Genomic DNA, 24,207 nt, shown 5'->3' with positions numbered 1-24,207 from the left:
AGCATACACGAGAACGAATAGAACAAACCTGAAGCAAACGGTTGGGAGTGAAGTCTTGAACCAACAGTAGCAGAAAACATAATGCCATGACTTGAAGGGTTTCTAGGATAGGAACGAGAACGGAAAAAAGGATGAGGTTTTAAAAATAGGGTAAAGACTAGATATGCTCTCAAACTGGTTTAAGTATCGGCTGGATTGCCCAATCTTACGAGTAAACGTGGCGATCCTGCTGATCTAACCATTTTTGCAATACCTTATGAACGGGGTTATCAGAGAGGGAAAAGCTAATAAAATTACGAACCTAGGAATAAGAGTGCGATTTCGTCAACCATAAAACCACCCATCTAATCCCAAGGGGTGACTTCACTTAAAAATCTACTTTTGCCTTTGAATTTTATTGTCTAAAGAAAAACATGGTGTTTGGAGAAAAGATTATAAGAGGAGATCTGGTTTTACCTAAGTACCTTAGTGAGGTAAGGCAATCTTACTGGGTATAAAAGGGATGAAGACCATAGCAAATGGTGGTGGCGGAGGCTTTCTGCAGTAGATTAGCGGGGTACAAACTGGTTATGCAGCGCGTAAGCACCTCGTGTTTAATTTTGTATTAAAAATTGAAATTCCAAGTATATTAATAACTATTTGAAAATGATGAAAACTGAATTGCACCAGCGCATCTTAGAATCTAGTAAATTTTGAAATGAACCATTAAAATACAGCCTTAGTGTATTTTAAATAATCCGGTTACATCATTAAGAAACATAATCAGGATAGAAATACAGGCCACTATATTTTTTCTCCCAATTTGACAGGTTTAAAAAAAAAAAAAAAAAAAAGAAAGATGAACAAAGAAAGAAAGTTATGAGAGACAATTTAATCAACAAATATTGCGTAACAAACACCAACACCAAAGAGGTCCAGATGAAGTTATAATTTAAAATCAACCCCGGAACATGTTTCTGTCCCATTCTCCATAGCTTATGTTTAGACTGTACAATTTAACAAGAAATCTACAAAGTAAGCCTGCAGAGGCTAGATGATGATGGTACATTATTCAGTGTCTTCCTCATCGTCACCATCATCAACATTCCCAGCATCATCTCCAATGCCATCAAGTAGTTTGTCAACATCCTCCCCCAACTCCAGCAATCTAGCACTAAGTCTATCCACCTTGCTCTGTTCTTGCCCTAGGCATACAAGCAGATCACTCAGTTCGCCCTCACTCTCCTTCTGAGCTTCTTCCTTTGCTTCAGCTTTTATTGCCTCCACATCTGGGAATGTTGAGGGCCCTCCACTCTTCAGTGCTTTCACCTCCTTCTCCAGTTGGATGTTAGATTGCTCAAGACTATTGTACGCATCAGAAAGACTTCTTAGATCAGCTTCCATCTTTCCAGCTAAATTATGGTACATTATTGCCTCAGATTCAACTCTGGCTTTTTCTGTCTTCAGCATCTCCAACCTTTGAGATGCTTCTTGGAGATCTCTACTGAGTGTCTCGATTTGAACTCTCTGTGAACTCCCACTCACTCTATGCTCAGATCGCAAATTACTACCTCCACCTGTCTTAGCAAGGTCCTCAGCCAAAGTAGCATTCCGAACAAGGAGGTCCTGAAATGATGAAGCATCAATAAAAATCATGAAGACTTGTCAAATCATATAATAGTTATGTTTGTACAGTCCGGACTCCCTAACATACTCGTATTCTTGTGTAGGGTTCTTTGTCACGGGCATGGTATAAACCAGGCTTGGCAAAGGTGAATGGCAGCCTATGGTGGCAAGCTAGAAATCCACCATGGATTTATGCCAGATGGTGTGGCAGTCTATGGCAGAAGCATGGTGGCCAAGTTATTTTTAAAAAAAAGAAAAATGTACACAAAAAGTACCTGGAGAATATAAATGAAAAACCTAACAACTTATATCAAGAACAACAAAACATAATAAAAACATTTTAGCAAATAAAACTAGCCAAAAGTATCACAAACTCAAATAAAAATATATGAGGAAAAAGAGAGAGTAGATAACCGAATTTAAGGAGGGGAATGAACACAACTGCTGATAATTGCGTAAGGATGGATTGATTACAAACTTTTTAGCACATGGATCAGTGGACTACCTAAGAGAAACAAGCTAAGAAACAAAAAAAAACATAAAGAGACAGAGACACACAGAGTGAAAGGCACAAGAAAAGCCAGAAACAGAAAAGGAAATTTAAAAAAGGATAGATGAAAGACACTCGACAGATAAGGCAAGATAGTTACCAGTGTGTGAGAGAGAAGGAACGCAAAGCAGCTGAGAAATATGATTTTTGCAAAGGTAAGCGCTGCCTAATCAGGTTTATCATTTTATTTTTTGAACACAGATTTGCCAAAAACACAAATCTTTCTAGAGTGGTGAAGATATTGGATGAAGATGAGGGAAAATGAGAAAAACCTCAACTTTCTCCAACATTTTGACGCAGGCAGGCACCATAGCCGATGTTCCTTGCTTATGGCAGCTACCATGGTGCCACCACAGTAAACCCATCCAGCCATGACATTTTTGTGGCAGGTTTCTTTCAACAGTGGTATAATAAAAATGTCCAAATAGTTAGTAATATAATAAGGTGCTATTATTCAATAATTCGTTAATATTTTTTTATAATGGATTAACTATGTGAGAACCATCAGAAACAAGCCTGACTTGCTACAACAACCTGATAAAGATATTGAAAATGGCACATCGTAGCATACACTTAACAAGTTTTTTCATTTATATTTTTATCATGCATATACCATTTAAACCAAAACTCCAGAGTCTGACATTAAGGAAATGATAATGCCAGTTGAAAGCACACAATTAAATGATCTGATTAATTTTGAAGGTGGACTAGTACATTCAAACTGAAAATTCCTAATTACAGTAAGGCAGGTAACCTAAAACAAATTCATGAATTATCCTCGGAAGAATATTTTAAGAGGAACATATGGGTAAATATGATACCTGTATCTCAGAGCACTGCTTCTCAAGAAAAGCTTTCAGTCGCTTTATGTACTCACCATCACTTTCACCACTCTTCTGTTCTAATTCTGCTGGCACCACAGCCACCTTGATTTTTGGATGACTATAAACCTCCACAATCTGTTCTCTGATATCTGCCTCCAGTCCTTTGACAAGATTCACAAAATAAGAATCCAAGATTGAAGAGAGAATTGGATGATCCATATTTTTCTGTTCAGAAAAATCGTTTTCTAAATCTGCAATATCTGCCATGCTAGCTGCTGAAGATCGAGTGAATGATTTATGATTCAGAGATGACTCCACGCTGGCAAACACAAAACTTTTCTGCATCTCATCAAACTTTACAAAGTATGAACTAAGCCCAACTTTCTGACTCATCATATCAACAATGGCAGATGCATCCTTTGCACTATCACTCGATTTATTATAGATCACACATTCACCCAACACAACAGCTGCCAAACCCCTTATGCACACTGTCGCCGACGAATTTGACACAAGTTCAAGAAGATAAGTAAGATGGGGGCGAGCATCAAGGAAGCAGTGCACTGCATCCGGGCAATCTGCTAGCCAAGTAACCAGTAATTTTAAGATAATTCCTTGCACATATGAGTTTGCCGATGAACTAGACTTTCCATCTTTGTTTTTCACAGAAGAGGCAAGAGCCAAATATTTCACCATTCGATGCATTAGTGGCTCGGGAGCTCCTAAAGATGGTACCGGTGCCTCAATTTCAATTCGTAAAACCTGTAACTTTTCTCATAAGATTTCTGAACACAACCAGATTTTCTGTTTTTCCTTTCTTTAATATCAATGTCAATACTACCATTACATATTTATTTGAACATACAATCTATACAAAAGAAGTATAAAATGATCGAAGTAGTAACCAGGTATTACTAACTGCATAAAGACAAAATGTAAAGCCGTATTTATGAACATATAGATTATATTGCAAAATATGAATCTTAAATACATAAAGTTCACTTACAAAAGAAAACCTTTGAATAATTTATGTTAGGAATCATGGAAAAATATCATCTGCTGCATTTGGGTTAAATCCTTTAAACGAATGAAAAAGAACATATCAAATTTTATAAAATATAAAAGAAAAATATGATGAAAAACACGTAGGCATTAAGTATGCACATGAAAAATTCATACGTATCAAGTGAATAGATATACATTCACCAAGTAACACCAGCATCCAATGGCAGGGCCAAACATGCTCCACTTGGGGAAGTCTCCCACACTAAAGTATTCGCCTCATCAGATAAAGAACATCTCACAGATCTTGTAGATTACATTAAATGTCCCAACTCATTTTTGTGTTTTACCTCCATTGAACCTTCTTAATCTAATAACAATAATGATCAACAACTATCCTGTAGACGCAAGAAGTTTAAGAGTTTGATTTCTCAAAAGGAGAGGGCACACTAAAAATAATTCTAGTATTCCCACATAGGCTGCAATCAGCAACAAAATTAAAACCTAACATGATAATAGTAGAAGGCAAAATCCTAACTACCCATGCAAGAAAAGGACCTTTGGCTCCTTAATTTATAAAAACAAAATGCTAAAAGCATTGAAGAAATACAAAAATACACAACAGCATCACGAAATATCCATATAATTATTAATGACAAGTTGGAAAAGGAGAGAGAAAAATCTATTGCATGCCAAAGATATCATCAATTTTTTTCATATTATTCAATTTATTTGTTTCATTTTTTTTAAAAAAAGTTTCCTATATTGTTTGCTTGAATTATGTATGTTACTGTTTCCAACCACAATGATTACAAGTAGAAAAGGCACCAGTAATGTGGGTCAAAAGCAAAAATCAAATTTTATTTCATTATATGATATGATAGAATAAAAGGGAACCTTAGCACAATGGTTGGTGTTGTTGTCATGTGACCAGGTCACGTGTTCAAATCATGTAACCAACCTTTTGCAAATGCAAGGCAAGGATTTCTTCTATAGACCCACACAATGGTTCTGACCCTTCCTTGTACCCCACGCATAGTGGAAGCTTTATAACACGGGTTGCCCTTTTATATGATGTGATAGAATGATAATTTTCTCTCATTTAAATCTAAAAACTGAACGTAAACCAATTAAAAATGTTATATTTAAATAATGCTTAAAAGTTGTATTTATATTTAAATAATACTACTACCAAAAAAAAATATACTTAAAAGTCGGAAGGGGGAGCAAGATGTGAGCCTTTGTGGTTGACCCAAAAGGATTATTTTGTCGTCTGTTCAGCTATGATAGAAACAAAATTCGGATTTGTAGGTAAAATAGATAGCAAATTTCAATGTCGAATAATAACCTTTTAGTACTATAGACTAGAATACTTTTCATATAACTAAACATGCCAAGAGTGTATTGATTCTATTATAACAAACCTTTAGTCATAAAACTAAAAAGACTTGAGCCTAAAAAAATTTTCCCCAATGGACTTCAGTCCTAGCTACAGCAAAACTGCTAATAGATCAAAGTTAAGAAAACAATGAGGTGAGGAATTGTATGCATACCCTTTCCTTGCAATGGAGATTGTCCTTCAATATATGCGACAGAACACTAGCAGCTCTGCCACAAACCTACGTTTTCAACAAAATGTTAGCCAGATAGTTATCACACAATAATTAACCAATTGTGAAAATAGACTTGTATTGTACAGGTACAAATATCAAAGGCCAAAGTTTATTTGCAATGCTGCCAACATTTCAGCTGGCATTAGCTTGCAAGACAAATCTGGAATGAATATAAAACAAGCATCACAAACCTCAAGATCACCATCATTTTCACCCAAAGTAAGACCATGTAATAGCATGCTGAAAGAGAAACAATTTATAATCTTAAAATCGATTGAAGATAGCATCTGAACAGAAGATGTCATAATTTAGGATATGCGCATGAACAAGGATTTGCCATATAAAATCTAACAGCAGCAACAAATTAGAAATAAGTGCAGTCATTAAAGCACAAACAACAAACCTTCCAAAAGACATATTGACGTCCTCCTCAAGGGGTGCATGATTCATGGAATATGGCTGTGGAATTAGTGTGGATGCCAGCATTGATTGTCCATCGGTATTTTTCTGATTTAAATTTTGTAATAAATATGGTAACAAGGAATGTTCTAAAGAACTAAATCATGAAAGAAGCATGCATTAGCATTACCAACCTCACAAAAGCTTTTGAAAACATAATCAGCTGCAATGAACTCTTGCATGCTAGAAGTCCTCAAAATGATTCTAAGTATGGAATTCAGAGCAAGTTCGACCTGTGGCTCCTCTCCAAGAACTTTGCTAGAAATAACATCACGATTCTTTGAATCTCCAGCAATCATATCCCCAATACACCCCAATGCCTAGCAAAGGACTTAAGTTTAGCAGCATATAACTGAAGCGCACCTTCATACTTCTTCATGAATAGAAAAGGGTCTTACAAACAAACTAAGCATAAAGCAGTTCAGAACCTATATATATATATATATATATATTCATAAATCAATATATACATCAACATCAACATCAACAACACCTTTATCCCAAATTAATTGGGGTCGGTGGTAGATGAACCCACATGAAAGATATAAAGCGGTTGAAAAATAAAAAATAAAAAATAAATAAAATAAAAAATAAATAAAATAAAATAAAATAAAATAAAATAAAATAAAATAAAATAAAAATATATGTATATATAAATAAATAAAAGTAAAAAAGAAAGGGACAAGAAGAAGTGGGGGAAATGAAGGGGAAAAGGACTAAAAAGAGACCATCTTGAACATAGGAATAACAGCGGGTCTAATAGCTTTTCTCCATTCCGTTCTAAGACTTACTGTCCGTCAATCTATATCTCACTCCATTAAATCTTGTTTTACTACCTTCCCCCAAATAAGCTTCGGCCTACCTCTGCCTTTTTTTGTGTTTAGCTCTTGATAACAAACTTCTGTTCTTACAGGAGCATCCATGGGTCTTCTCATCACGTGCCCAAACCACCTCAATCTACGTTCTCTCATCTTCTCGGCTACCGGTCTTCTCATAAATCAATATATACATATATATTTTCATAAATCAATATTCCCAAGTTTAACTAACCATGGGCAAGGGGATGACTTTGTTGGGAAAAAATGTCACTCGAAGTTGTCAGTAAGACGAACTAATTTCATCCAATTACAAGGTAGTGCTTTCTCATGACTTACAAAAACATCAAATTGGAAAAAATCAATTCAACCCAAAACCTAGGTATTGGGTGAGGTTATATTAATGGTTTTATATATTTCTAACACGCCCGCTCACACGAAAGCCCACTAGGCTTGAAGGGTGGATAATGCACAGGCCCACCTACCTACGTTAAGAAATTCCACAACAGAAAGTGGAGGGTGGTGAAGATCGAACCCGGGACATGAGGTTATCATGTAAAGAACCAATTCAACCCAAAACCTTAAGGTATTGGGTGAGGTTACATTAATAGTTTTATATATTTCTAACACAAACAGAATAGTGATATATAACTATATCTAGATATCAGCTGCAGTGTACACTGTACAGAATGAAAATAACAATGTAATGAAGAAAAAAAAAAAAGCTATTTCTTTTGCTTTATACCAGCAAATTAAAAATATAAAGAGAATGTTTACATTTTTAGGTAAATAAATTAATGCATCATAATTTGTGAAAAGTTCAAAGAACTGGAATGACAGTAAATTCAATACTAAACAATGAAAATAAAATCAAGCGTTGTAAAATATAGTTGTTGGTATCCTGTATGAACGTGCACCATTAATTGAACATATAAATAAAAAATATAGACATTGAAGCATATGTATCGTTACGACACATACATTTAAAACATAAGAATGGAAAAGATATTACTTGATAACTCTTTCAATCTTGACAAGTTAACATGCCATAAATAATAGAATAAGAAAATAAATTTAATGTGTATCACATAAAACTGAGAAGACATAGACCTCCTGATCATATTACTGCATCGCACATCTTCACACCTACAGTCTTCAATTTAAAAAAGAGCATCGAAGAGAACATAAGAAATTTATGATCCCTGGATTAACAGAAAAGCCTTTTCCCACTCCCTTACATCCTCCAAAAACAAAAAAATAGGTCTTCAAAGAGGCCATCTAGATCTAAGTCCTTTTTAATGGAATCTCAGGATTAACATAAGAGCAAAAAAGATCCATGTAACTCATAGAGATGCAGAACTATGTAGTCTCAACTCTCAGAGTTAAAACTGCATGAAACAAAGCAAAGTGTAGAACTAATTCAGGTCTCAACTCTTATGTGTCTGATCAAAGTTAAGAAATGACAGTATGGGTCTCCGTCAGAGTCACTACAGCCTAAGAATCTGTTTAGTTGACAGTTCACAGGAAAGCAGAGGGTTGTGAGTGTTTACATCCTTACTAATTTTCATGATTTTTCTGCAAAATGAAAAATAAAATAAAATAAAAAGTGTCTTTGTTTGCCAACTATTGAGCGGGTAAGATTTGATGAAATTTTGGTCCTTACTAGTTTGTCTTAACTGACTTTAAATATCTGACACTAGGCATGTGTCAGTTGATACTCAAGCCATATGACATTCTGCTAAAAAAGATAGTCTCCAATACATTACACATATCCAATTTCAGCTTACCATACAATACTAACAACTATGTTGTCAAATACTACCAGGCCTTAGTATATCAGTATATGTATATTTTTCTATATATAGCATGTGACTGAGTATCAAATCATATATGCAGTTATGCACATCAAACAAATTCTAACTACAATATGGAAAGAAATCAAATGAGGGAGAATGACAAGAAGAATCATCAATTAGCACAATATTTGAGTTTAAGCAAAAATGTTCAAGTTCAACTTGTTCTGTTTCAATAATACCAGGAAAGCTAAAGTAGCCAACTATTCTTTCAATGTCAGGGAGGGAGGAGGAGGGGTGAGTAGTAATACAATTTAAGTTTTTTAAGTCATCTTGTTGGACTTGTTTTCAGTTTGCATACAATAAGAGTGTAGGCATAAGAAATCAATCTTACCGCACAGCGAACAGCAACAGGGGTCCATTGGCTTTCAACACCTAACATTAATAAATGATCCAATACCTTTTTCTACAACCAAATCCATCAAGTAACAGTATAAGATCACCAGATTGATATTTTATGCAATCATCATGAAAAACTAAGTTTTTGACAAACCTGAACTAGAGTTGTCTTATTTGCCTGCTTATTCATATCTTTCCCAGGATCAGCCTCAGAACCTCCTTTTATTAACAAGTTAATGGTTTCTAACGCACTGAGCAGATTGATTGTCTACTGGTATGATGTTTATAACAAAGACAAAACAGTTAGATAAATGGATTCAGTAATAGCATAAACTAAAGTCACAGAAATGAAAGCATCTAACCTTTTGTTGAGTAAAAGTGTAAGCATTTCCTCTCAGCTTCAAAATTGATATCAATGAATCAAGTCCTATAGTCTCTCTTAGCAGTACCTAAAACATACATAGTTGAAATCAATACCAGGATGGGAACTTAATAAACACAGCATAGTCAACAAACCTGATTAGACGCATTAGTACGAAGCAAGTTGTTTAACAATTCAAGACAGTCCTGCACAGTAAAGTATGAGTTGGTATCTCAACATCAACAACACCTTTATCCCAAACTAATTGGGGTCGGTGGTAGATGAATCCAAATGAAAGGTATGAAAGGATAAAAATAAAAATAAAATAAAATAATAATAATATACATATAAATATAAAAGTAAAAAAAATGGGTGTAAACAAAAATAAAAAAAATAAAAGAGGAAGAAGAAGAAGAAGATAGGGAAGGGGAAAAGAGATAAAGGAAAAGAAGGAGAAAAGAAGAAGAAGGGGAGATGAAGAGGAAAAGAACTAAAAAAAAGACATCTGGAACATAGAAATAACAACGGGTCTAACTCTCCACCATACTAATAGTTTTTCTCCATTCCGTCCTAAGGCACACCGTCCACCAATCTATATTTCACTCCAAAAGTCTTGTTTTACTACCTTCCCCCAAGTAACTTTGGGTCCACCTCTACTTTTTTTTTTGTCGAGCTCTTGGTAACAAACTTTTGTTCTTATGAGAGCATCCAGGGGCCTTCTCATTACGTACCCAAACCACCTCAATCTATGTTCTCTCAACTTTTTAGCCACCGGTAATACTCCTACCTTACGTCGAATATCTTCATTTCTTATCTTATCCATCCTCGTCTAACCACACATCCACCTTAACATCCTCATCTCTGCTACTCCCATTTTATGTTCATGTTGCCTATGTGTTAGCCAACATTCAGCTCCATATAATATTGCAAGCCTTATTGTTGTTCTATAGAATTTTCCTTCTAGTTTAAGGGGAATTTTGCAGTCACACAACCCAGAAGCACTACGTCATTTCATCCACCCTGCTCTGATTCTATGATTTACATCCTCATCAATCTCTCCGCCTTTTTGCAAAATGGATCCCAGGTATCTAAAAGCAACTTTCTTAGGTACCTCTTGACCAATTAGATGCATGGGATCTTGGTCTACATCTCTTACCAAAGAAAACTCACTTTATATACTCAGTCTTGCTCTGGCTTAACGTGAATCCTTTAGATTCCAACATGCTTCTCCACAGTTCAAGTTTTCTATTAACACCGTCTTTGGTCTCATCAATAAACACAATATCATCTGCAAAAAGCATACACCATGGCACTTCCTCTTGGATATTTTTTGTTAGTTCATCCATAACTAAGGCAAAGAGATAAGGACTTAGAGCCGAACCTTGGTGTACACCTACCGTGATAGGAAAATAACTTGATGTTCCATTACAACCTTTCACACATGTAGTAGCCCCATCATACCTATCCATGATTGCCTTCACATATCCACTATAAAAATTTTCTTGGGACCATGTCGTATGTTTTCTCAAGATCTATGAACACCATATGTAAGTTCTTCTTTTTTCGATATCTTCCCATTAATTTTCGCATCAAGCAAAAGGCTTCCAAGGTACATCTTCCTGGCATAAACCCAAATTGATTTATATAAATCTTAGTCTCTCTCCTCGAGCGATGTTCAATAACTCTCTCCCATAACTTCATAGTATGGCTCATTAGCTTAATGCCTCTATAGTTAGAACAATTCTGAATATCTCCGTTGTTTTTGTAAATAGACACAAGCATACTTTTCCTCCATGCATCAGGCATCTTATTTGTCTGAAGAATCTTATTGAAAAGGTTGGTCAACCATTTTATTGCCACATCCCCCAGACCTTTCCACACTTCACTAGGGACACCATCGGGTCCCAAGGCTTTATTGGTTTTCATCTTCTTTAAAGCTTCCTTAACTTCATGTGTATTGATTCTGCGCACAAATCTTCTATTCAAATCATCATAAGCGTCCTCCAAGTCCACCTCACTTTTATCGTTATCCCCATTAAACAGCTTGTTAAAGTAGTTCATCCATCTTTCATTTACATCTTCATCTCTCACCAAAAGTTTTTGATTATCATCCTTGATGCATCTAACTTGGCTAAAGTCTTTACTTTTCTTATCCCTCATTTTTGCAAATTTATATATTCCTTTTTCACCATCCTTGCTCCCAAGATTTTTATACAAATCAGCGAAAACCTTGCCTCTAGCTTCTCGCACTACTTTCTTTGCATTTTTTCTCGCCAATCTAAACTTTTGCAAGTTCTCATCATTGGGACTTTTATGCAAAGATCTAAAGCATTCCTTTTTCTGTTTAATTGTCTCCTGCACCTCTCCATTCCACCACCATGTTTCCTTATTTCCTTTGCTTTCTCCCAACATCCTTCTTCCCATATTTTGAATACACATAGCCAGATCATTCTATATTTCATTTACTCCTGCATCAAACTCCCATGCTCTTTCATGCAACATTCTTTCCTTGATCTCTCTCTGTTTTTCCTCCTTTAGCTTCCACCATCTTATCCTTGGGTTCTGAGCCCTCTTCCTTATTCCATTTTACGAGTTGGTATCTAGACTGAAAAAATATTTTAAATCCTACGATGCTCATAAAATCTAATTGCAAAATAAGATTTAGATATGAAAGCATTGTGTCAACAATCATAAAAATGCAATTTTCACTACATAGTACATAGTGTAAACAAGATGACAAGATAATACAAATCTACATAAATCTAGGCAATGGAAGCATAAAATATATATAATATAAGCATGCTTGTACATATTGATTCATGACAAATAAATGGACACCAACAGAAGTAGAGTCTAGAATCTATGAATAACTTGAAATTAACGTGTGTGTGTGTGTGTGTGTGTATATATATATATAGGTCCATAAACACAGGCAGCTCAGAATTTGCAAGGTCCATCTAGACCATAAAAACTTTACGGATAACGGATTATGTATCTTACATCAAGTAGCTCATAACCATACTTAAGCATGTTAAATGAAGTACTGTCATAAGGAAAACACGAATCACCTGTACAACAACGCCACCATCTGAACCTCCCTCCTCTTTTATAATACTGAAAATTTTCTCAAATGCACCTTCAAAGACAAGAATCTTTTGAATCTCCTACAACCATAAGAATTATTTAGATTATAAAAAAAATTAGCACCCAATAAAAGAACAACCAAAAAATAAAAAATGAAGAAGTGAGGGTTGACCATTAGATCCAAAAAGGTTACCTCGGCTTCACGGGTCAGGTGAGTAAGAAGCAACAAGGCCTCATTCCTTATTACCTGTAAGATAAACCTTAATCATTTCCTCTGTGTCAATAGCAGCAAAGCACCAGCATTGTCAAACACAATTATCAGATTCCAAGCTTTTGCCCACAAAGGGGGCCAATAAGCAAAACATATGAAATATCTCTAATGGTAAACATTCAAGATTCTAAACAATCAGATTGCCGCCAAATAATTAGTAAAGTTTGAACAAACACAAGTACCAAAGTTTAAAAACATATTGTTCTTGTTGATGAGAACAGGGCTGGTGTTAACACTAAATTAGAAATATGGGCAAATACATTGGAATTTAAAGAATTTACGTTAAATAGAAGTTACGTTTTATCTATGAATACATGAAGTGTGAGTTCACTACAACAAGAGAAGGAGATCAAAAATCTGTGAATATGGTTGGACAACAAGAAAGATGTATTTAGATATCTAGGATCAATATTGCAAAACGGGGGAGAAAATGATAAGGATGTAAGCCATTAATTCAAAGCAGATTGGATGAAATGATGCAGTACATCATGGTTTTTATGTGATCCTAAAATTCCTCTTGGGCTAAGTAAAGTTATGGAACAGCAATAAAGCCCTGAATGCTATATGGGGCTAACAGCACAAAAGCATCATGAACATAAAATGAGAGTGCCGGAGCCAAAAATGAGGATGCTAAAGTGAATGTGTGGTCATACAAGGATGGATAGAATAAGAAGTTAAGATATTCAATTAAAAGAAATACAAGAGAGAACATGGATTGAGATGGTTTGGGCATATTCTTCGAAGACAAGGACCCTAGATGCTCTGGTAAGAATACAAATTTGTTGTCGAGAGCATAACATAAAGAAAAGAAAAGGTCGACCAAAACTTAATTGGGGAAGTAATAAAACAAGACTTAATGAAGTGAAAAATAAATTGACTTATGGTTTATCTTAGAAGAGGATAAGCTACTAGCATTGCGAAGGAGTAAATCGTTTCCTGTTCCAAACTGCCCTCTCTCTCTCTCTATATATATATATACATACATACACATATATATATATAATCAACAATTAAATGTAAAAAGGTTATCCTATGGAGCTTTCAAGTCTTGTACCTCACGATCCATAAGCATGTCCATTAGCCGAGTTATACCACGTGGAATGGTCAATATAGCTTCCTGTAACCTGAAGAGGAACTCAGCAAGTGTGCTTTCCAAGCAAGATTATTTATCAATTGCATGCATTGAACCAAAAGGGAAGCCATAAAACTAATACCTCTGTGGAGAATTAGTGACAAGGGCAGTCAATAGTTGCAGAGTATAATATCGTACATAAAAATCATCCTCTGCCTGGGAAAATACACCCACGGAAAAATTACCAAGAAAATATTATTAGATAAATGCAAAAGCCTACAAACCATGGAAACCTTGAGTGACGTAATTGAGGATAACTTTCACTATTTAAGTGAAAAAATCTTACCAACAAACTTAGAAGAAGAGAGATACTTTCTGTTTCTCTGGAAAGCAAATCGGTGTTCATCAAAGCTGGCTGAACTTCATTACTCGGCCCTTTTGCATGATTAATAGGAGTCAATGCACTTACAAGAGTTTCCAGAGCACCACGAACCTGCATGAATAAAATTGCTATTTAACTCATACTTGGGAGATATTTTGAAAACAAAAAGCATAACAAGTTGATGATTGGCAAAGCCAACCTGTGCAGAAGAGAATATCTTAGAACCCATGCAACGCTGACTTAAATAACTATCCAAATAAATTTTAAAATTAAACAAGTCAGCACTTAAGTGTGAAAGCCCCAAGTCAAATACAGAAAATTCAGATATTAAATGAGTCAGGAAATTGCTTTAAATATGACAGAAGAATTTAAAATTTGGGCATAATACCAATTTGGCAAGATACAATGGTTGAAATTATAGGGATTTAGGCATAGATGGAGAAAACGAGGAGAAGACTAAATAATAGTGGATATTGATGAGATATGAAGTGATCGTTGTGATACAAAAGGCAAAGCATTAATCTCTATTTATACTAAATAGGGAGCTCCTAAAATAAAGAAACAAATCATGAAATATATTGAGAAATAATCTTAATATCACATGATATCATCTAGATATTCAGTCTTCTCCCTTTCTTTCCATCTATACTTGAATTATATTGATGCATCTGACATATCCAAAACTGCTGATAAACTTTTTAAGATGATTAATGATGTTGTTGATGAGTTTGGTGAAGAAAATATTGCTCAAGTGATGACGAACAAAGCAGCAAATTACAAAGATGATGTAGAGATGTTGATGGAGAAAAGAAAGAGGTTGTATTGAACGCTTTGCACAGCTCAATTCCGTAAGGGAAAAAAATCAAAACCTGAGTTTATTTGATGACTTCTCTAATTTCTCTATCGCAACACTTCGCCAAAGGAAGAGATTTGGTGAGACCGGTCATGACTCACTTTGCCATATCTTACCTAACTTTGGGGTGCCTCCATGAGAACAACTGAGCATTGATAAGAATGTTCACCCCCAATGAATGGAAGATAACCAGTTTGCAAAGACAAAGAATGGATTGATGCCAAAAGCGCATAGAAAAGTGGCTAAACAGAAAGTTGGGATTTTCTCAAAAGAGTAACCCTCAGGTTCTCAATTTCTAATTATCAAATAACAAAGTTCAACTCCTAAAATAAGGGTCATAAGTAACCTTTTATAGACTAATTACAAATTGATTCAAAATTCAAAAATCTAAAATCCTAAAAATAAGGAAAATTCCTAAAATAAACATAACGACAATTAACCTCTAAAAATAAATAAATAATTACAATTAAATCATTCAAAATACGTCCCAAATCTTATATCTCAAATCATGCCAAATGTGTTGCTTTCCTTTTCTTGTCAAACAATTTGCAATCATATCTGATGCTTCATTTGGACTTGGATTTGATTGTAATTTGTTATATTTCAAATTACTGCTTCTTTTAACAATTGATCCATATTTAATGGGTCACAATTCTAGTTGACTCTAGGCCTCCTGAATCAATAGTGGGTCATATGCAATGGGCCAACTGTAGTGCATCATTCTCCCGTGCTAGGAAAAGATTTGTCCTCGAATCTTCTTTTTCTTCACTGATCTCAATCTCTTTAGGTAGAATCTGAAATGACAATTCTTCCTCGATTAAATCTCCATCATCTAATCCCCCATTAGATTTATCACAAGCTAAATAATCGTCGTAGATTGAATAATCATCACAAATCAGATAATTATCATAAATTGGATTATTATCATAAATCGGATAATCATCATAAACTGGATTATGATCATAAACTTCAAAGTCAGGAATGTTGATTTGCATCTCGATATCTTTAAAAGTGAACTAATTTCCAGGTCGTACTTTCCAATTCTATCCCTTGTTTAGAATCCCCAAAGGATTGGCGTCCTCTTCTTCGTCATCGAATGCGTCCTCTAATTCCATTCCTTCTTCGGATTGAATGCCCAACTTTGTCCACGCAAGTCGCCACTCCAAATATTGGATTTCTATGCTCTGTGCCTCCACAAGAGTTCGCTTCAAAATTTGGATTTTCATGCATACTCGGATGAGTCATTGCTCCAAATTTTGAATTCTCTTTCTCTGCGTCTGCACAAGTAGTCACTCCAAAACTTGGATTTTCTTATCTAACGCTTGCTCAAGTTGTCGCTTCAAATCCTGGATCCGCCTTCCGAGCTCGTCATTTTCTATGTCACGCGGGTCTATCTGACGCGATTGTCTGTCTCCTTTAGGAACGAATCCACGTCCCTTATCTTCACGACTCCGCCATCGATGACCTCTACGATTCTGTTCAGCCATTGGTTGAAGGCAACCTAGTGCTCTGATACCAAATGATGCCGAAAGCGCATAGAAAAGTGGCTAAACAGAAAGTTGGAATTTTATCAAAAGAGTAACCCAATTTCTAATTATCAAATAACAAAATTCAACTCCTAAAATAAGGGTCATAAGAACCTTTTATAGACTAATTACAAATTGATTCAAAATTCAAAAATCTTAAATCCTAAAAATAAGGAAAATTCCTAAAATAATCATAATGACAATTAACCTCTAAAAATAAATAAATAATTACAATTAAATCATTCAAAATACGTCCCAAATCTTATATCTCAAATCATGTCAAATGTGTTGCTTTCCTTTTCTTGTCAAACAAATCGCAATCATATCTGATACTTCATTTGGACTTGGATTTGATTGTAATTTGTTATATTTCAAATTACTGATTCTTTTAACAATTGGTCCATATTTATTGGTCCACGACTCTGGTTGACTCTGGGCTTCCTGAATCAATAGTTGGGCCATGTGCAATGGGCCAACTGTAAGTGCATCAGGGATGTTTATTGTAGACGTGGTTTTGGACAAGGGGTTTAGGAAAAAGATCGTGATTTGTTTTAAGGGCACTTAACCTTTGACCAAACATGGTTGATTCAGACAAAGGGTTTCGAAAAAACATTATGATTTGATTGATTTGCTTGGACAAGGTTGATTCAGACAAGAAGCCAACCATGGGCTTCATTTTGATTGGGCTAAGGAGAAAATTGTTTTTTCCTTCAATGGCATTCAAAAGGAAAATTATCGAGTTTAGTTTAGATGAAAATTTTTAGTCTTTGGTTTAAAAACTATTTCAATTTTTTCCCATTCTTTAGTTATTTGCCTATATGGTAAGTCATTAATGAAAGATGTTTGCAGGCTACTACCTTAACCCACAATTAAATTATAATCCTTCATTTAGAGCTCATTTTGAAGTTAAAAGTGGATTATATGAATGTTTAGAAAGGATAGTATGGGATTTAGAAGAAATAGATGGATGTTCAACTTGAAGATTTCAAGAACCAAAGGAAATTTTTTGATAGTCTAATAGTCAAGATTGCAATTAACAAAAAAAACTCCGTCAAAATGGTGAGAGTCTTATGGGGTGAACATCCAAAGCTCAAAAAATTTGCTATCTGTATATTAAGCTTGACATGGTGAACTAAATTACTAATCTAATAATTGAACCGCTGATAAAAAGGCTCACTCAATTCACTTTCAAAGTTTTTAAAATTTTCAACATTAAACAATGAACCTGATTATATGGAACCTTGATTAATGCAAACAAAACAACAATAGGAACTAGAAAGAAAACATGAAAGGGAAGAAAGTTGTCACCATCTCAACATCATCACGTTCTTCCTTTAAGACACTTAGCATTATAGGAAAGCCTGCAAAGATGTATTGAAAATATTACATATGACGGGAGAAAATGGCAACGACTTGTTTAGAGAAGAAATCTACCCATTGCCCCAAATGCTAACTGGGCGGCTTGACTTTCTGATACAATAGCCTGAAGCTCAATAGTAGCATTTCTTCTGTCCTCTGCTAGTTTACCATTGCTTATCCGGTCGAGCAAGCGTTCAACATAGCTATTGAGACAAATAGCAGGCATATCAAATATGTCATGAGTAGAAGATACTCCATCATATTTGGGCAATGTCACATATGTATTAAATGTAAAAGTTAAATCAAACAGTAAGCTGTTAAAAGAAATGAAATAAAATCCCTATACTGGAATGATTGAAAAAAATAAAATAAACATAACGACACTTGCTTTTAAATTAAAAAGTAGTATGCAATGATAGACTGTTCCCAAAAAAAGAAAAAAACCAAAGGATATTTGATGTGCAAGCGGACAGAAATCAACAAGTAATGAAATTAATTTCAACAAATATGATATAGATCAACAGGCGGCAACAGCAAGGAGTAGCAGAAAAATTTTCTATGCGCACATCTTCAGTCATTCATAGTTCAGATATAGAAGACTATTAGCACTCCTAGTCCTCATGAAGCAAAACAACTAACACATCAAAGGCATGTTTGGCACGCCTTATTATGCATGATAGGATAAACCAAAACAATTCATTATGAATTTATAAGTTGTTTGGTGCGAGCACTGTATTGTATAAGCTTATCCAACAAATGCCTCTTTATATGTTAAAATGATAGATAACTTAACAGGCCTTGAGGGTGTAACTAGGCTTGATTGTGTTTTATATATAAGCTCACCTAAATACTTCCCCATTACAACCCTAAAAACTTCCTCACTACAAATTGTAGGCGGCAAGTGCACCATACCAATTTCCCAATAGGTCAACGGTAACCATGATAACATGATTCTTGAGCCAGTCAATGACAATAACTAAGGATGCATTTTTGGCCAAAGGGCAATTCTTTCACAACAACTGAAAAGGGAAACAAATAAAAAGGTAACTAGTTTAGAGCTTTCGAGAGGCTCTAATCTCTCCCACAACCTCTTTCAACTTTTCTGTTTATCTTTTCCCTAACCCCCTTCCCTTAAATAACAATTTCCCCTACAAGATAACTATCTTATCCTACAATATAACTACTTGATAATTTCAAATCCTAACTACATGATAACTCCAATTACTGCCTAATCTTTTAAAAATCCACTGCCTAACAACTTTTTATCTTATCTAATATCAAATCTGATATTATTTTGATCCCCTGTGATGCCCCTTAAGGCAACGGCTTCCTAACATATTCTTTTTAAGATTGATCAATTATACATAATAAAAACAACATAAGCAGAATAGTAAAATTAAATTTCATAACTTAATTATATAGTAATGCATAGATAGTTAAAAGAAATTAGTGCATATGAATATTTTTAAAAAAATAACCCTTAAACATATAAATGTGAATTTAGACCATCATGAGGATCCAAGGATCTTGTAACACCCCCCTAAATCTATCATTGGTTATTGGATCTAGATTTTTATTAGAATTTTGTTAATAACTGTATGTAGATCTGAGTTTTTTTCATTGAATGTACATATTGGTTATGAGGCTATTTTTCTGTAGATCTTAGGGACTTTTATTTCTCCAAAAATTAAAACAAATTTAGATGAATAAAGTATAATTTTAGGGATGAATAAATTTAGATCTTAGGGATGATCCGACCTCTATGTGTGGATTCAAGCGTACTAGAAATATTGGCCGTTACCTTGGGGCTTGGATGATTCATGGTAGAGCTACGAAACAATATTTTGTTCATATTATCGATAAAATTTCTTCCAAACTTGGAAGTTGGCAGTGGCTCACATTATCCCAAGCTGGGAGAATTACTCTAGCAAGGTCGGTTATGGCTTCCATTCCGTATTTTCATATGCAATATGGGAAGCTTCCAATTGGTATTGTTAGGAGATTGAAAAATTATGTAGATCATTTATTTGGAGTGACTCTCCCTTGCATCGCTAAGTACATGCCATTGGTTGGGATGTTCTCCAACGTCCAAAAGAAAAAGGTGGCCTGGGACTAAGGAAATTGACCTTGATGAATGATGCATTTTTAGGGAAGTTGGTTTGGCGCCTCTGCTCTGAGGACCAATCACTTTGGAGGAGGGTTCTTTTCGCCCTATACTGTAATAATGATGTTATCTCCTTCACGCCTATTTCTGCGTCCTCGCACCTTTGGAGTAATCTTTGTCGTCTTTGGGATCTACTTAATCTCCAGATGGCATGGAGAATTGGAGATGGGAGAAATATTCATTTTTGGACTGATCACTGGCTATTCAAGGATATCTCTCTTGGTGCTATGGCCTCGTCTGTCCCTGTAAGTGAACTGTCTAAGTTGTTAATTGATTACGTTTCTGAGTCAAGGAATTGGCAAATTGACATTCTGCAAAATTGGTTACCTTAGAATGTGATTCCTTATTTTCGAAGTGCTCTTCCCCCTACTGCACTGGATCCTCCTGATCAAAAACATTGGTCCTTACCTTCGGGGGAATTGATATCTGTTAAAACTTTGTATTTGCTGATAAGTGGGGCTACTGACTTAGATCCCCTTGGTTGGGATGATTGGTGTTGGTCCAAAATCTGGAAATGGCGAGGCCCTCACCATATGAAACTCTTGATGTGGAAGTTAGTCCATGGTAAAATTCCAGTTAATAATTGGATAGCTTCTTGGTCCCACGTTAATAGAATTTGTCGTGTCTGTAACCTTGAGGATGAATCGATACTTCATGCTTTCCGGGATTGTGCAGTGATCCGTGAGATTTGGTGTGAATTTGTTCCTTTGGACAAACAGGATGATTTTTTCTCGGTAGACTTGTTCTTTTGGTTGCATGACTTATGGTTTTTGGATAAGTTTCAGGTTCCAAATTTGTCTACATTTTTTATTGTTAATATTTATCAAGTTTGGCTTTGGAGAAATATCATTGCTCATTCTCATTTGTTTGCACCTACATTACCACATTCCTCATCTAGCATTACTAGTCAGTGTGCAGCCATATTGAACAGTTTTGATTCTGATGTTCGTCCTATGAATATGCTTGTTCGATGGGAGTTTCCTTCTTTTGGTCATATCAAATTAAACACGGAAGGGGCTGCAAGGGGAGCTCCTAGTGCTGCAGCTTGTGGTGGTTTATTTAGGAATTTTCAAGGTGCTTGACTTGGTGGATTTTCCTTCCGTATTGGCATCTGTAATGCTTTTTCAGCAGAGCTTTGGGGAGTTTGGCATGGTCTCACTATTGCTTGGCATAGAGGCTGGCGTCGATTGATTCTTGAAAGCGACTCCACTTTGGTGGTCGCCTTGCTCACCAGATGGGGTGCAACAGCTCACGAGTCTCGTTTACTGACTTGGATACGAGCACTTTTAGATCAGGATTGGCATATTTTGGTTGTTCATGCCTACCGCGAGGCTAACTTTTGTGCTGATTTTCTTGCTACTCTTCCCCTTAATGATGCTTCAATGTCGGATGAATCTATATTTGTGGAGCCTTCGCGTCCTTTAATATTTCTTCTCCAGGAAGACACTGTCGGCGTTTGTCATCCCAGGCGGGGGAATGGGCTAGCTTTTGCCCTCTTTGTTTTGTGCTTTTTATTTTGTCTTTTTCTTGCTTTCTATTCATATATATTAAAAAAAAGTATATTTTTAGGTAAAGGGTATTTAAAAAAATAAATAAATAATTTTATCCTATTTAATGTCATATAGTATATCACCAAACATAAGATCTTATTACCTTATAAAATATAGTATCTTATACGATATCACACCAAACACTACATACTGTTAAAATTTTATTAAGGGTTTATACTATCAGGTCCTATACCTTCTGGCCTTATCCTATAATACATAACAAATGGCCCCCAAATACATGGCCAAGCTAATATAGATTATTAAGAAGTAACATCTCATTCATAAGTGCTAAAAATTAAAATCTATACCAAACACTATATGGACATTTTATACTATTAAGTTACTTTCAAGACAAAAAACATAGCTAGATAACAATTGAACCTCGTCTAAACCATGATCAAAGTGCACAGCAATAAGCACAAAGGTGAGAACAAATGACTTATAAGTTATAACCCAGAGATCAGAATATACAGCTCTCCTTTAATCTTTCACCAATATGTAATAAGTCAGACATCTTTTACGAAATATCATTGGAAAGTATTTTTAGGATAACTATCATAATAAAGAAAGCATGCATTGTGTTTCTCATAGGTTTCAGCAAACTGAACTTTGACCACCGCAACATTCATTTATTTGAGGCACAGCAGATCAATATTGGTATACCTAATGAATCCATTAAGGTTCAGGAAGCATTGCATCCAACTAATGAATAAGATGGGTTGTTTAAAGAATACTTATGCAGTAATACATACTCATTATATTAAAGACTTTGAAGTTTGAAGAACTATAAAATAGAAGACTTGCATAAAAATCAGGTAAATGACTAAATCCAGAAAGCCTTTTAAAACAAAAAGGAGAATACTCTTCAGGACCCTATATTCTACCACAGAAGCTGTTACGAAATGGATAAAACTAAAAACTGATGGAAAAATGAAGATTGGGAATGAACATAACATAATACTTCAAGGAAATCTTAAACTACAGTTCTAAGTCGAATAGGAGGCTTCCAAAGAATCAGGCAGAGGTGTGTAAAACATAGCAAACGATAGAAATGAATCTTAAGAACATTAAAACCACTTTACCTATCTTCATTTGAAGAATTCTCGTTTCCAAAAACAAGCCCAACAACCCCCTGCACCATAATTAAGATATTAATTTACACATGAACACAAACACCGATAAATTAAAATTAGCGTATAACCTCAAGTTACTAACAACCAAATGAAAGCACTGAGATTAATATATTAAACTAGCAATTTACAAATAAATTTGGACAGACTATACAGTTAACTGAGGGGAAAGCAGAACCAAATATTAGTATTAAAACCAACACAAAATATTCTTCTTTTTCCAACAAAAAACAGTATTAAAATCTTCCAAAAAGAAAAAATAATAACAACATCGAATCATTTTAGAAATTAGTGTGGCTTTATATCTTATCTACAAATGGAGTGTTGACGAACAATAATTGTAAGAGATGGGCTGAATAATAGTTGAATTAAACAAAATTCATGCAATCATTTTCATTAATTCGAGTTACACATCCGCACAAATACTGAGGCAACAGAACAAAACAGTGAAGAGATAAGGGACAAAATTACCTTGTAACCGGACACCAAATCCATTTTCATTGATCACAGACTGCTCCAGAATCCTTGAATGGAGGAAAAGAAAAAAAGGAAAATCATGCAATCTGATTTAAGTCAATAATTAGCATTACGGAAAAGAATATCATAATCGAAGCACAAAAGATAATCATTGAGGAATTTAATTCCTTAGAACCCTAAAACGATATTTTCACGGGAAATGCAGGAAAATGGATTCTACTTCCAAGATATATATATATATATATATATATGATAAGAACAAAAGCGAACCAACCGATCCTACGAATACGAAGATAAAGTGCTTTGCGATGAGCTTTATTTCCGAAATCGAGTGCTTAACAAGGGTTTGAGTGCAGGAATGGAAGTAAGAGAGAGAGAGAGAGAGAGAGAGAGAGTGTTTTGAGTTTTGACCAATTACGAAGCTTAGTTAAGTGCTTAGCCTTCAGTCTTGCAATTATGGAATTGGGATTCAGCGAACAGTGTTTCAAAGTGTTAACACCAAAAATGTTTGTTTTATACAATACATCATTAAAATATTTATTTTTAATTTGATTCTAAAAAAATCTTATTTATTGTTTATATATGTAACTATTTTTAATATTCTTGTTCTTCGTTATAACCAATGTTATTAAAATCGGTTCGATCATTGACCTAGTCGAGGTACTAGGTCACTGATTCAACCAGTGAATCACTGTTCAACCATATGACCCGGTTATTATATGCAATTTTATAATTTATATTAACAAATTATAAACATACTTAAATATATAAAAATTTCAAAAATTTTAATATAAAAAATAATAAATCACATATTATTATCCAATAAAGGATCAAACAAAATATATGATCGTGATACGGGGCTGTAGGTCCATAAAACGACATCTCTAACTATAAATCAAATCAAAATTTTCTGCATAA

General features: G+C 34.8%; 1 protein-coding gene across 3 annotated transcripts; it reads right to left on the bottom strand.

Moving 5' to 3' along the window:
- Positions 1-786: 786 nt before the first annotated feature.
- On the bottom strand, positions 787-23,738 carry LOC133311670 (golgin candidate 6-like). Of its 3 annotated transcripts, none has more exons than XM_061512754.1 (20): positions 23,560-23,738; positions 23,284-23,336; positions 22,765-22,814; positions 18,044-18,171; positions 17,918-17,970; positions 14,195-14,341; positions 13,991-14,064; positions 13,831-13,900; positions 12,699-12,752; positions 12,490-12,585; positions 9,577-9,627; positions 9,423-9,509; positions 9,215-9,328; positions 9,056-9,127; positions 6,188-6,373; positions 5,998-6,101; positions 5,786-5,834; positions 5,535-5,600; positions 2,977-3,741; positions 787-1,605 (listed from the first exon to the last, which is right to left on the bottom strand). In XM_061512754.1, exons 2-20 carry the CDS (start codon positions 23,311-23,313, stop codon positions 1,048-1,050), a joined length of 2,754 nt encoding a protein of 917 aa, XP_061368738.1. In that variant the 5' UTR covers positions 23,314-23,336; positions 23,560-23,738; the 3' UTR covers positions 787-1,047. The 3 variants fall into 3 exon arrangements, with proteins under 3 accessions (XP_061368738.1, XP_061368732.1, XP_061368743.1); XM_061512748.1 differs by having other exon boundaries at positions 23,564-23,738; XM_061512759.1 differs by lacking the exons at positions 14,195-14,341; positions 17,918-17,970; positions 18,044-18,171; ... (1 more) ...; positions 23,284-23,336; positions 23,560-23,738 and having other exon boundaries at positions 13,831-13,893.
- Positions 23,739-24,207: the final 469 nt, after the last annotated feature.

Source organism: Gastrolobium bilobum, unplaced genomic scaffold (assembly GCF_033153095.1).
Source record: "Gastrolobium bilobum isolate Gb01-03AN ecotype WA unplaced genomic scaffold, APGP_CSIRO_Gbil_v1 utg10314, whole genome shotgun sequence".
NCBI classification, from domain to species: Eukaryota; Viridiplantae; Streptophyta; class Magnoliopsida; order Fabales; family Fabaceae; genus Gastrolobium; species Gastrolobium bilobum.
The sequence above is the reverse complement of the archived record's forward strand: the minus strand, read 5'-3'. Positions and strand labels throughout refer to the sequence as shown.